General features: G+C 34.9%; 1 protein-coding gene across 1 annotated transcript in view; it reads right to left on the bottom strand.

Moving 5' to 3' along the window:
* LOC131900978 (zinc finger protein 120-like) overlaps positions 1 to 15,598 on the bottom strand; it is a 97,431-nt gene that overhangs the window by 58,491 nt on the left and 23,342 nt on the right. The window contains exons 5-6 of the mRNA XM_059252279.1: positions 14,003 to 14,111; positions 13,430 to 13,525 (exon numbers count right to left, since the gene is read on the bottom strand). Of these exons, the coding sequence (XP_059108262.1) occupies positions 13,430 to 13,525; positions 14,003 to 14,111 (205 nt within the window). The remainder of the gene's footprint in view (positions 1 to 13,429; positions 13,526 to 14,002; positions 14,112 to 15,598) is intronic.

Genomic DNA, 15,598 nt, shown 5'->3' with positions numbered 1-15,598 from the left:
TCCCAAAAAGCGAGGCAGTGGAATAACCTGAGAGAAGTGGTGGTTCAGATCCCTTTTTTGCTTTTCCGTAACAGTCGAAAGTGGTTGTGATTTGGAGGGGCCTAATAATGAGACCAGAAGTTTAGGAGCTAATTAGTGGCTCAATCCATGAGGATGGCATAGATCTAATGGCTTCTACATGGTGAGTTGTCTTTTGTCCATGTGTTCCATGATCTATTAAATTCTGTACCAAGACATAAGAATAGAAATTGAGCCAAGTATCCTTGGAATGAAATAACACAGGCAACGGTTCAAATAAGCTTTTCTTCATTTGAGATGATCTTCAATGCTCATGATCTTATGTGATTTTATATGACAGTATAGGTATACACACCCCTATCTATACCCAAATGAACATACCACATGCACTTATTTTCCTGAGGTTTTCTGTTGGAATCACCTTTCTGTGTAACAGAACTCAGTATTTCTTTTACTTACTGAGTTTTCTGTTAATATTTTCATTTGTGGAAGTTTTATTTTTACTACAAGAATTCACTTATATATTGACAACAATCAAACCTTTGCTTCAAAGTAAGGGAACAAAGGTAAAGAAATGAACAAATTAGATGTACTTCTTATTTAACAAATAGAACTTTCATTACAGAATAAATGCAGCCTGAGTTATGAATATAGCTCCAACTTTTGGTGTTTGAATGGTTTGATTTCTAGTAATGAATAAAAATTTTCTTATTTTCAGAATCTCAAAGCTCCAACATGACATTGACTTATTGCTAAAATCAGCGTGGTGCATTCTACAATATGAGAATAGGAAGAAGCAAAGTGCTAGAGAGGCCCACAGAAATCCACAAAGATACCTCCACAACAGACTGCTGGCAATGATCAAGAGACAGTCCAAACTGACCTACTCTGGTGATGGGATGGCCAAACACCCTAATTGTCGTGCTAGAAACTTCATCCAACTACTGAGGGATCTGGATGCAGAGATCCATGACTAGGCCCCGAGCGGATCTCTGGGAGTCCAATTAGCGAGAATGAGAAGGGTTTATATGAGCGAGAATTGTTGAGACCAAGTTTGGATAAAGCACAGAGACAACTAGCCTAACGAACGGAAACACATGAAATATGAACCAATGGCTGAGGGGTCACCAACTGGATCAGGCCCTCTGAGTGGGTGAGACAATTGATTGGCCTGATCTGTTTGGGAGGCGTCCAGGCAGTGGGACCGGGTCCTGTGCTCATTGCATGAGTCGGCTGTTTGAAACCTGGGGCCTATGCAGGGTCGCTTGGCTCGGCCTGGGAGGAGGGGACTGGACCTACCTGGACTGAGTCTACCAGGTTGATCTCAGTCTGTGGGGAAGGCTTTGCCCTGGAGGAGATGGGAAAGGGGGGTGGGCTGGGGGGAAGGTGAGGGGGCGGGAGGGGGGAGAACAAGGGAATCTGTGGCTGATATGTAGAACTGAATTGTATTGCAAAATAAAAATTTAAAAAAAAAAGAAAAAAAAGAAAATATTCAGTGAAGTTTTATGATGTTAAGGATACCATATCCTTAATATCAAGTATAAATATTCATTCAAATTATACTCTGCAACATTCTTTTAAATGATTAAAGAGTGACAATAATCTTCAATAAAAATAATTGTGGGTGAGGATATATGATATATTTCAGGATTAAGTTCTATAAGAAAAGATCCTGCATGTCATAATTATATTGGATCACACTGGGGCATTTGTATTACTTTCTCTATGAAATGAATAACTTGTGAAAGTTTAAAGGTTCAGATGATTTTTCTGTGACATATAGATAGCTTTACTTTATATTATTAAACTCAAAACAGTTTATGAAATCAAAATCAGCTGCAACGGGGGTCCAACATTTCATTTTACTTGGATAGAACACTCATTTTAGCTCTTGCAAAACATTTGTAGGTTACTTGAGGAGTCCTTTTGTCAATTTTGGAGATGTTTTCAAAAATACTAGGCTATCTGGGGTCTAGCTTGAAATCACTTAACAGTATTCAAATAATAAGTTACATCTTTCTTATTGTTGCTTATATGTATATCTCTCTACATAATCAGTTTAGAGAAACCATTCAGCCACAGTTCTCAACCTGTGGATCATATTCATTTGGGGGTCCAAAGACCCTTTACCAAGGGTCATCACAGACCATTAGAAATATCAGATATTTACATGAAAATTTATAACAGGAACAAAATTATATTTATGAAGTAGCAACAAAAATACTTTTATAGTTTAACGTGACAAAAAATGAAGACCTATTAAAATATCACAGTATTAGTAATGTTAAAAATGGTTGTGCTACACTGAGATTCATCAGTAGTCAATATACAAACAACATTTTATGTTTGTTTTTGTCTGTGTGGTTGTATTCTTTATTCTTCTAAAAATTTAATAATCTATTATTTTACATCCTGATCACACTTTCCCCTCCCTTCTCTCCTCCAATTACCTTCCTAGTTTCCCTCCACACTGTATTCCACTCCCCCTCTTTCTCTGATAAGAAAGGTGCCAGCCTCCAATGTATATCAGCAAAGCATGGCATATAAAGTTGCTGTAAGACTAAGAACCTCCCCTTGTAGTTAACTAAGAAAGGCAATACAGTAAGAGGAATAGGCTCTAAAGAGCCAATCAAAGAATTAGGGATAGACCCTGCCCCTATTGTAAAGAGTTCCAAACATAGACAAACTACAAATATGTTACATATATGTAGAGGGTGGAGTTTGGTCCCATGAAGGCTCGCTGCTTGCTGGTTAAGACTTGTGTGTTCCTAGAATAGAGAGAAAAAGGATTGTAGGAACCAGGGGGGATCAAGCATTATCTTATTTCTATGTGAAAATAGAGACATAATTTACTTAAAATAATCTTGTTGTCTCCCTCGTTTTGGAATCATAATATTGCTATTTGCATATGCTTATTTCGACTGGTACAGTTTTCTATACAACCTGTTTTTAATGATATGTTTTTATTAGCACTGTCCTTTCTGGAACATTTAATCTTCATTATGCCATCCTCACACTAAATGAAGATTCATCTCATCAAGGTAAATAAAAATCAACAAAAAGTATACTGCATTTATTTGTACTTGTAAAAACAGGGAATCAATATGAAGTTAAAAACAATCATTAATATACACTCTACAAAAGCTAAAATACTGGGAATATAATAGTGATATAGAATATAATAATATCACACAAAAGACATCATCTTCAACAAATTGCAAAAATATTATGTAGCTATTTGGACTTTCTATTGTAGTCAATAATCATCTATTAGCAAAAATTCTTCTGTTTCACATTACTGTTATTTTAGTATTTTCAAACAAGAACTCTTTGAAATTAATGTGTTGATAGGTTAATACAACAATATCCATAGCAAATTTTTCAATAAGCATTTAGTAATTATAAGGTGTACTCCTGAATTAACACTTCCAAATTCACACCAATGGTAGGGCTTCCTAAAGTGATGTTTGTGATATTGAATAAGGAGTGAATATTGATCAAATATCATGTATATTCCATATATTTTTGAAGGAAATTTTATTGCATAAATATAATGATACTAAAATAAATTTAATAATTATTAGAGAATTTTTTAAGATTCTTATGATTTTTCTGATGTCTTCTAAGTTGAGAGCTCATGAGAAGTATTTTCCACATTCTTCATATTTGTAAATATTTTCTTTAGAATTGGTTCAAGGAAGATGAAGTGTTGAGGATTTGGTTAAGAAATTTTCACCTTCTTTACATTTATAAGGCTTGGCTCAGATGCTAGTTTTCTGATGAAATTTAATAGAAAGAAATGGGTAAAAGACAACACATTTTAATATTTCTATGGTTAATCTCTAGTATGGATTCTCTGATGAACATGAAGAGATGAGCCGTGCCTAAAGTATTTTTCACAGTCATAACATTTATAAGTGTTTTCCTCCAGTATGGATTCTATGATGAACATGAAGATATGAGCCGTGCCTAAAGTATTTTTCACAGTCATAACATTTATAAGTGTTTTCCTCCAGTATGGATTCTATGATGAACATGAAGAGATGACACATCGCAAAAACACTTTCCACAGCCATGACATTTATAAGGTTTCTCTCCAGTATGGGTTCTCCTATGACATTGAAGATGGAAGGACTGGACAAAGGACTTTCCACATTCATCACATTTATAAGGTTTCTCTCCAGTATGGATTCTCTGATGAACGTGAAGAGATGATCCATCCCTAAAGTACTTTCCACAGTCATCACATTTATAAGTTTTTTTATCCAGTATGGATTCTCCTATGACGTTGAAGATGGGAGGACTGGACAAAGGACTTTCCACATTCAAAACATTTATAAGGTTTCTCTCCAGTATGGGTTCTCCTATGACATTTAAGATGGGAGGACTGGACAAAGGACTTTCCACATTCATCACATTTATAAGGTTTTTCTCCAGTATGGATTCTCTGATGAGCATGAAGAGATGTTCCATCCCTAAAGTACTTTCCACAGTCATCACATTTATAAGGTTTCTCTCCAGTATGGATTCTCCTATGACACTGAAGATTGGAGGACCGGACAAAGGACTTTCCACATTCATCACATTTATAAGGTTTCTCTCCAGTATGGATTCTTCTATGACACTGAAGATGGGAGGATTTAACAAAAGACTTTCTGCATTCATCACATTTATAAGGTTTTTCTCCAGTATGGATTCTCTGATGAACATGAAGAGATGATCCATCCCTGAAGTACTTTCCACATTCATCACATTTATAAGGTTTCTCCCCAGTGTGGGTTCTCCTATGACATTGAAAATGGGAAGACTGGACAAAGGACTTTCCACAGACATCACATTTATAAGGTTTCTTTCCAGTATGGATTCTTCTATGACACTGAAGATGGGAGGATTTAACAAAAGACTTTCTGCATTCATCACATTTATAAGGTTTTTCTCCAGTATGGATTCTCTGATGAACATGAAGAGATGATCCATCCCTGAAGTACTTTCCACATTCATCACATTTATAAGGTTTCTCCCCAGTGTGGGTTCTCCTATGACATTGAAAATGGGAAGACTGGACAAAGGACTTTCCACAGACATCACATTTATAAGGTTTCTTTCCAGTATGGATTCTTCTATGACATTGAAGAAGAGAGGACTTACCAAAGGACTTTCCACAGTCCTCACATATATAAGGTTTCTCTCCAGTATGGATTCTCTGATGACCATGAAGAGATGAGCACCTAGTAAAGTGCTTTCCACATTTATCACATTTATAAGGTTTTTTTCCTATATGGATTATGTGGTGAACATGAAGGGATAAACTTTTCCTAAAGGATTTTCCACATTCATCACATTTATAAGGGTTCTCTCTCATATGGATTCTGTGATGAATATGAAGGTATGAAAGTTTGCTATAGGACTTTCTACAATCATTATATCTGTATGGTTTCTTTTCTGCAGTGTAACTTGAATCATTCTGAATGATATTTGAATTGAAATCAAAGAATTTATCACATTCTTTAATCTGGCAAAATTTTATTCCTGTATACTTCATATTATCCATCTCCAAATTTGAGGATTCAATTGTTACCTTCTTACATGCATTATGTCTGAGTCTCTCATAAATTTCTTGAGTACTAGTTTCATTATTCTGAATACAGTTTGAGAATTCATTAAGAATTTGGTCATGGTGTTTGCTTGTCCTGTGCTTCTCTTGGCTATGTTCATGTTTTTGCAAAGAAGTGTTTGAGTACTTATGAAAAACTTTCTGATGTTCATGGATTTCAAAATGATTAACTGTTGAGTATGTGTTTATGTGAGAATTACTAGGAATTACACCATTAGTAGAGTAAGCCCATGAGTTCTTGCCATTAAAAGGTATTTCAAACTGACTATTCTGGTAATTATTTACCAAAGAAAACTTAGCAAGGTCATTATCAACATCACTAAATATATTGGAATTTTCACAACTTCTTTCCTTATGATACATATTATGCCACATTTCATTCCTAAAATATTTATGTTGATCTAAATTGTGGAGGTTGTCATAGAGTGGAAGTAATTGTTCAGGAACCGCTACTGAATTTTGAGTATAGGAAATACCATACTGCTGACAATTCAAATATTTTTCTGTGCTTAAATCCCTCCTTTTTTCAGGGACTATTGGAGTATCATTTAATTTCATAGCACTTGAAAAGTGTTGCAAAGACTTTGAAGTGTTACACTGTGTGTCCCCTTGTGAAGTTTTCATATATCCATGTAGAGTATAGCCAAGTGTCCATGATTGGTGTAAATATTTTTCCATATACTCATTTGGTTCTGAACTTGTAACTGACACAGAGTACGATGTCTTTTGAGATATTAGAGGTATATGATGTTTTTCATAAGTAATGCCTTTAGTATCTTTTTCATAAACACTCTCATTACAACATAATTCATATTGTCTGTTGTCACCATGATATTCCCAGAACTTCCTTGTATGTAGCATGTCAAGACCACTAGTTTCAAATATGCCTGCTCTTTCTCCCTGTAAAGAATCTTGTTTGTACTTCTGTTGGAAAACCTCCTGGGTCTGGTGATATGACAGAGCTGGAATAAAAGAATACAAACTCTTGATTTGTAAAAAAATAAAATAAAATAAAACACTCTATGAATATTATGCATAAAATGATAGCAGTTCTGGGAATATGTCATGACTGTATAATAGGAAATTTTCAAAGTTCTGCTGTTGTGCTTATGAAAAGTGAGTGAAACTCATAGAATGTTTATCCTTCAAAATGTCATGTAATAGGCAAACTTAGACAACAATTTTCAAAAACATTGAAGCTCTCTCCCACTTGCCATGTGCATTAGGAACATGCCCATTGAATTCCCTGCTATAATTCTTTCTGCTTAAACATCATAGTCTAAGAAATCACAAGGTTTTTTTTGACACTACTCCTTGTGAACAGCCTCTTCTTTCCTTTTTTTAAAACAGGGTAACTGGTATTGCACCCCAACTGATTTCCTCCCACAAAGAGATCAGGCCTTTCATCCCTTCTCTAGGAACACAATAGATACTGCACAATTATGTCTGCCATCCCCTTTGCATTATTACTATCTCCCATAAGAGTGAGTCACTATGTCCATGCCAGCATATCCTCTCTTCCACACCAGCTGTACAAGTAACATATGATAACCTGACTTTGGATCACTTATTACACAGACAATAAAAATAGAAAATACAACCTGTGCTGCTAAATCTTACAAACACAATAAAAGGTCCTGGCTTTCTTCTACCCCTAGCAAGGAAATACAGAATAGTTCCCAGTTCTACTTTCTGAAAATCATCAACACTTTTGATGACAGTCTGGTAAAACACATTTTACACCTTATCTCAGATTGGTGAATCAACAATATTCCCTCATTGACATTTCCTCACCAATCCCAGGCTCTCCCATGTATTCCACCCCATGTGCTCATATCTAGACTAATCTCTGTCCAGGATATTCTTATATTCACCCTTACAATGAGATGCATATTTTGTAATTCTGCCCAGCCCCTGTACCTGAGACACCCTGTCACACATGCTATATATAGTTTTCACTTATAAACTTCCCTGCATTCATTGTTGTCTGTTTAATCTGTTTTTTAAAATGACATAGAAATGACTAAATAGTTAACAAGCTCAATTTTAATGATGAGAACATGATCATTATGTATGCTACTTCAAACACTAATATTCCCTAAAGATCAGATACTTGACAAATTTGTTTTCAAGTAGCCACATTCTTTGACTCAAAATTGGGGTTTAATGAATAAAATATAGATCTGTGTCAGGACCTTGAAGTGTCAGAACTACACACTATCTTTTAGTTCTGGTGCCTGCTTGAAATTTGATATTTGAATGTTATCTGTTCTTTCTGCTAAGTCTGCTGCCTCTTGACTTCATTCTGTGGCATAGTGGAGTCTTATTCTCATGGAACTGTTAGACCAATGAAACTGTTTGTTTTACATACTTCCCTGGTAATGGTGCTTCATCACAAAAACAGAAAATCACACATAGAATATAAAAAAAATTAAAGTAGCATTTACCCCCCAAATTTATCAATCTCATAGAAGTATTCTTCAATTAATAATTACCATGATATAGAAGATGGAAAAACTATCATAAACATTATTAAAGTAGTCAAAGTGCTTAAATTAGATAAAAAGGAACAGCCCAATACAATTAGTGATGAGAGCTCTCTTTCTGCACTCTCTCCTTCCATATTCTCCCCATCTCTAAGTGGTCTCTCTGTCTCTTGCTCTCTCTCTCTCTCTCTCTCTGCCCCTATAAAGATCTAGAAAGGTTAAAAATTAGTGAGGAGGAACTTAAAAATCTGACTGATGTAAGAGACCACAGAGACATAAATGGAGACAGTCCATTGTTAAAAAAAAAAACTCAAAAAAAGCTATAGAATTATTGATGAGAACTCAGTCTGAAGTGAAGTTATAACAGGAAACTAATTAGCAAAGTCAACATAAAACTTTATAAGTGAGACAGAAAAATAGCAAATTGAATATTAAAATTCAATAAAACAAGAATAGTAAATTAACTTCTGATCAGAAACACACATATATACATATGTGTGTGTATATATATATATGTATATTTAAATACAGCACAAAGATAATTACACAGGTAATGCTCTACACCATAGGAATGTGAAGAAATTTAAATAAATGTATATATGTAAGATAAGAATCTTACCTCAATGCCATAGATAAAATTTCCCTCAAGATCATGAAAGTCAAATCTGTCAAACTCAAGAAAGTCATAATATTGCAGATACTGGACATTCACAACACTGAATAGGAAAAATATAAAAAGAAATACCACACAGCAAGCCCTAGTTAATGTACAGAACAAAACAAGAGCATTAAAATATGAAGAGGGGAACTAAATATCTCATGTAAAGAAAAGCCCATTAGAATAAAAGTTGATTTCACAGAAGAAGGTACTAACCAAAATAGCCTAGAACAGTGCAATTCTAAAGGGAATAAGGGCTCATACTGACTACTGTACTAAGCAAAACTATCTGCTGTAATCAAAAAAGAAAGATTTTGTTATGAATTAGAATGTATGGAATGGCTTATAACATGCAGGCCAATAGAAAACAAGAGATAGAAAATAGCATATAAGACTGATGAATGGACACAGGCAACTCCAGCTAGAACAGCAGATATGCTAATTGTAGACCTTCACCTCAACTTTTTTTTCCTCTTAATCCAATCCCACAGACCAATCTACAGCTTTGACAAAATGGTCTGCTGCAGATTCTCTGCTTCCTGTGACTTCATCTCCATTGATTAGAATACATCTTCCAATTTTAACATCATTCTCACAAACTTTCTTGATCTCAGCAAGCAAATCTGGCAGGAAATCTATTGAAGCCCACAGGCCACTCCTGCCAGGGAAGCAGGTAGGTTAACTGCAGAACATCACCTCTCATCTTGGCTCTTTAAGTTCAATACACTAATTTAAGCCCCAGCTCTGTAGTGAAACTGTAGCAACCTCAGCCTTCCTTATCTCTGGGGGATCACACAGCCCACCACCAAACCTTCCTTCTACTCCTGATAGCGTTGTCAAACACTCCAAATCCAGCAGAAACAAAGACACAAGAACCAAACTGGGAAGGGAACTAGGGAAATGGATTACTGATCTTCACCCCTTTATTTGTTCTTCTAAATCTATCTCCCAAGTTTTGTCCCTTATCTGGAAGAAAATACAACACCTTCTGAAGCCATTCCTTCCCTCCTGCACCAATCTAAAATGGATCACACAGATTTCCCAACCCAAATCTTTATCTCCTATCTCATTGCTTTATTCCTACCTGAAACTCCAGGGGTTATTCTCTTTTAACACAGAGGCCATCCTGACCAGAGAAGCGAGGAGATTATTTGTACATCTTCACTTCTATGTCTTATCTCCCAAACTCATCCCCAGATCTTTATCAGACATTCTGCTGTTGACTCCTTTCACTCTTTGTCCATTTACATGTAGTGGATAAGAGCCATTAAGACAATGATAACAAAGCTATAAACTGTAGAATCACAGGAGGGATGAAGAAGATCTATCTTCTAAGGAAGGGAAATAGAATAAACAAGTACAAATAGATGGACAACGGAATAGGAGTGTGCAAGTGGAGTGGAGATGGGTTTCTAGGCAGGAATACGGAGGAAGATTGTTAAAATTGTCATTTGAGGGGTACTATTGGAACCAAGTTCAGTAGGAACTTCCAGAAATATATATGAAGGATATCTGGAAAACATTGCCAAATAATGGGAGAGCGAAAGTCCCTACTGTCTCTCTCCTATAATCTAACACAGTTTTCATTATGAAAATTACATTACATACAATTGAGTGGTCAGCCAAGAAGTCCAAATATTATATCAAAACAAGTCAGGCTGTGGCCAGTTCTACACAAACATCTCCATGAACTGTAAGCATGGTTTATTTGCTGAAGACAATAATTATAAAAATTATCAAAAATGGAGACTTAGGTCTAGTGACTACATAGAGCTTGCAACTCTTATTTTCTTTGGTACAAGAAAAAAATCTCTGCATTTTTAGACATAAACATGTATGCCAAATCACTACCCCCCTCCAAAAAAAAACCTATATCTTCAATGTATTCTCCCAGCAAGATAAGGTAGGACTAAGGTAAAACAAAGCTTGATGGGACAAGCCACAAATAATTGATTTGACTTAAGGCCATTTCTCCAGATAGATACCATACCTGGCATTTTCTAGGTGATCACAAACCTCGTAATAGAAAAACCATGGAATTAAAGTAAAACAAAATACTACCTGTCTAAAAGAGAAAAAAAAATGTAGTGATAATATGACTCATCATGATATCCTGCAATACTCATAGATCAGCATGTTGTCACATAACATCATGGAAGGTTTCTCTTAAAGAATATACAAAAATATATGGACATACCAGGTGGTGGTGGTGCATGCCATTAATCGTAGCACTTGGGAGGCAAAGGCAGGCAGATCTCTGTGAGCTCAAGGCCAGCCTGGTCTCCAAAGCGAGTTCTAGGAAAGGCACAAAGCTACACAAAGAAACCCTGTCTCAAAAAACCTAGGTAGATAGATAGATAGACAAACAGACAGACAGACAGATAGATAGATAGATAGATAGATAGATAGATAGATAGATAGATAGACACACTGCCAGGCATTCTACAATGACACAGAGATCTTGAACATTCAGCTTTAAATGAGATCTTTCTCTCTAATACCTTCTCTCCATAGCGCAGGCAAACTTGCCGAAGTGGAGGTAAAAAAATGTGTAAGAGCCACAGGGATAGAAGATACCATGAAAACAAGCCCTCTAAATTAACATGGAGGGATTTCATATGATCTCAGAGAGAATGAAGCAGTAAGCACAGGGACTGCACAGGTTTGTACAAGTTTTCTTTGTATAAATTGTGTCTGCCAGTTTAATGGTTTTATGGTATTCCTGAGCAGGAAAATGAGTTGATTTCTGATTATTATGCCTATTCTTTGACTCCATCTGTTCTGTTGTTTTAGTTTTTAAAACTTCAATATGTTAGTTTTGTTTTATTTTATTACAATTTATTTTATTACATCTAGAAAATTAAAGATTGAATTAAACCAAACCACTATTTTAAATGTGAGCAAGTAAACTGACACTTATCCAGCTGAGACACAACATAACTTTTCTCCAATAGAGTGACACTCATCTATCAAACACTCCAGAACTGCTCTCATGTTCACGAGTATTTGACCAAAAATACAGAGGACCTCACATGTGTTTTTGTGTGTTCTTTTACTTGGTTAAATGATGGTGTTTTTTTCTTTGTTTGGCTGTGTAGGTTTTATTTTGTTTCCTTGGTTTGGGAGCCATTGCTGTTGAATTGGGATTTTGTTTGTTTTATTCAGAAAGCAACTTAAAGTTCAGTTGGTTGGAAGAGGGAGAGTTTGTAGGAGGAAGTGGGAAAGAGGAAGTATGTGATCAAACTAGAATTAAAAACTGTTTTAAAAGTGAAAGAAAAAAGAGAAATAAGCATAACTCAGAGAGCAGATAAAGTAAATAAAATCATTTGTAACTACTAAAACACAGAGTACAAATAAGAACGCAAACAAAAACAAATAAAAAAATTTAAGAGTAATATACATTTAAAAGTTTATGCTACAAATACATTTCTAGAATAACTTGAAATAATAATGCCATCAATTGTCTAATCAAATGATGCAAGTTACATGAAGGATTAAAAAATGAAACCAATCTTTCTATTACTTCCAAAAAACTCAGATCTAAAGATAAGAATTGTCATGAAAGGATGAAACATTTTTTTCTAATAAATGGGAAACAAATAGTTGTTGTAACCCTATTATCTGATGAAATAAACTTTATAGGAAAATTTAAAAGAAAAATATAAAGAAGGAATTAACATCTCAGTTAATTCAATAATCAATCAAGATGATATTACTACCCAAAGTGTATATATATATATATATATATATATATATATATATATATATATATATATATACAGTAAATTAATGTACAGACTGTTTCTAAAAATACATAATAATTAAAATATACACTGAGATTAGCAAAAAACAGTAATATTACATGATTTCATCACAACACTCTGTTATATATACAGGTGATAGGGACAAAAAAGTAAGTAGGGTAAATATAAAAATGAAAAGAAATTATACATCAAGCAGCCAGAAGGGTTATCTATAGAATATCCCATACAAATATCAAATACCATGCTCAATCCATGGTAGACCCTCTAAAACAGACATCATAATAGAACACAAGAAAAATCTCAGTCAATTAGAACACCATGAAATGTCTCTGTGAAACCTATTTGACCTCAAATCAATTAAAATTAACATTCCCTAATTCTTAAGGATTATAGCAAAACAGTAATACTGTTTTGGACTCTGAACCATTTCAGACCATGTAATTACTGATGGTTGCTTGCAGAATTTTATAAAGTCATCTTGGATGTATTGTGGAAATTCATGAAATCAAGAAGAAGTCAGGAATTTTCTAAATAGAAAAAAAACTTCCTTGGTCTATATTACCTCATTTCCAGATTTATTTTTATAAGCAACCACAATAATTTAATACCATCTCCATTGCTGACAAATACAGAAATGCAGATGGGCATAAATAGGCCATCTTATTCATTTCCAAGCTTATACCAAATTTCTAAATTTCAAATCAACACTATTTATATGTGAACAGACTAAGATCATCTTACACACATCTTGGGAAGCACATTGAGGACATTATTTAACCTGAGATTTTTCAGGAATACTTTTTCCTAACTAGCTGGCCTCAGCCACTGCAGGATTGAATTTGCCTTGCTATGAACCCATGGCCCATTTCAGTGCTTCATTTCAACTTACCAGGTTCTTCAAATCCTCTCTGCTCTATGGCCTCATTCCAGGAATGTTTGCTTTGGTCAAGGTTGGTGAAGAGCTCTTGTGTTGACACAGAATGTCCTGTGCATTAGAAGAGACATATGACACTGTCTTTACATGATCCAATACAGTTCTAATCCTAACACAGCATTAAACTCAGAGTAAGAGGAAAATAATGGAAGACCCATATTTGACTTCCTCATTGTAAATGCCTTGTTAAAAATATTTTAAAATATTGAGTGATTTTTCAGTTTTATCTCTCTGTATATTTATTATAACTACAACAAAACAGAAATACAAGCAGGGAACATCATGTTAAGATGGGTATACATTGCTTGCAGCGATGTATAATACAAGATTGTAAGAATTATATCATGTGCAGGAGAATGGATGTAAAAACAAGAATGAGTTACATAAATGGGTGTTATATACCAAAATTCAACCATTTGAAAAAAGACATGTAAGACTCATTAACACAAAATATGTGTGTCTTCTAATAACACTTGATAGAAATCTTAGGGATAAACTACTTATCAAGTAAAAAATATATAATCTTACCTGTAGAGACCAGGTTGGTATAGTTCTTCAACTCGTCTTTGCCAGGCAAAGGCCTCTCAGCAGACTCCAGGCAACCCAATTCCTCCAGGGTGAAGTCTATGGCCACATCCTTGACAATCAACAGGTTCAGAAAACAATACTGTTCTAACTTATGTCCATTTATGTAATGCATTAATGGCTCAGAGAAAAATTAGTTAAATATAAAACATTCTTTTGTCAGTAATTGATACATATTATTTGAATAGATTGGTTATGAGAGGGACGATGGTGTGAAATAAGTGCTTGTGACATGATGGGTAGAGAGGTATAAATCAGCATTAAAGGAGAAATCCAGAATGGAATGCACTGTAATTTTAGCTTGTTGATTCTTAGGCAAGACCAGCATCAAGCTAAATGAAGGCAATTTTCATCCCTACAACTCTGGCACAGAAAGACAGATGAACATACACCAGATATACAAGGATGAAGAGGCCTTTATCTATTGTCTGAAAAGAAATATTGAAGAACAGTAGATTTCACAGCAAAAACAGGAACTTGATTTCGAAGGCATTCCAGAATTCCTATATGTACATTTCTCTAGTGATACCATAACAAGAAAGGGATCCCTCTCTTCCTTTTCCTTTCAAGTTGAACTATAAAAATGATATAGTTCAAATTCAAAATCAATGAAACTGGACTCATAGGGGCTCACAGAGACTGAAGCAATAGAGAACTTACATGGGACTGACCTAGGCTCTCTACACATATGTAACAGTTTTGTAACTTTTTTTCTTGTGGGACTCTTAACAGTGGGAGCAGAAGTTGTCTCTGAATCTGTTTCCTGCTTTTCATATTATTTTCTAATACTGGGTTGCTTTGTTCAGCCTTATTAGGAGATGAGGTTCCTAGTCTTACAGCATCTTGGTATGTCACGCTTGGCTAAAATACAAGTGGTGCCTCCAATTTTCTGAATCAAAAGGAGAAGGAGTAATGATGATAGGCAGAGGGATGGTTGGAGGAAGGGACTGGAAGGAGAGGAGCAAGGGAGGGGAAGCTCTAGTAAGGCTGGGAAAATTAATTAATTAAAATAGCAAAAAAAAAATGTTTGGAATTGCTGCTATCCTGAGGCAAGGTCTAATGCAGAACACACACAGGACATAGGCATATGATACCATCAGAGCAGATGGAGAAGTTGAAGTGTGACATGTAAGCCTGAAGCTAATTATTTCTAAAACTAGATCTTCAAATGAATATATCAGTGAATCAGTGCATTGGAGCTAAAAGGAATTATTTATGTTCCACAGTCATATCCAAAATCGAATGAACATCTAATATTACTAAACCCTCTAGGAGACTACATACTGGTTTTATAATGGAAAAAATCTGGATTTTTTGATGTGAATTGCTATTGTCAACTGATTCTTGACCAGAAGAAATTTGGAGCATGATACTTCACAGACAGATAAGGATATTGAAATCAACCCTCTCATCAACAAATACTTAGTGATAGTACAATATATTTTAAGGTTTGTAATTCTTACATTGCTTATGAGTGATTGGAGGGTAGGAGAGTTCAGAAACTATGTGGAAGGATAATGACTCTAGATACAAATATAA

This window comes from Peromyscus eremicus, unplaced genomic scaffold, assembly GCF_949786415.1.
Source record: "Peromyscus eremicus unplaced genomic scaffold, PerEre_H2_v1 PerEre#2#chrX_unloc_1, whole genome shotgun sequence".
NCBI lineage: Eukaryota > Metazoa > Chordata > Mammalia > Rodentia > Cricetidae > Peromyscus > Peromyscus eremicus.
This window is presented reverse-complemented; position numbering and strand designations above follow the sequence as displayed.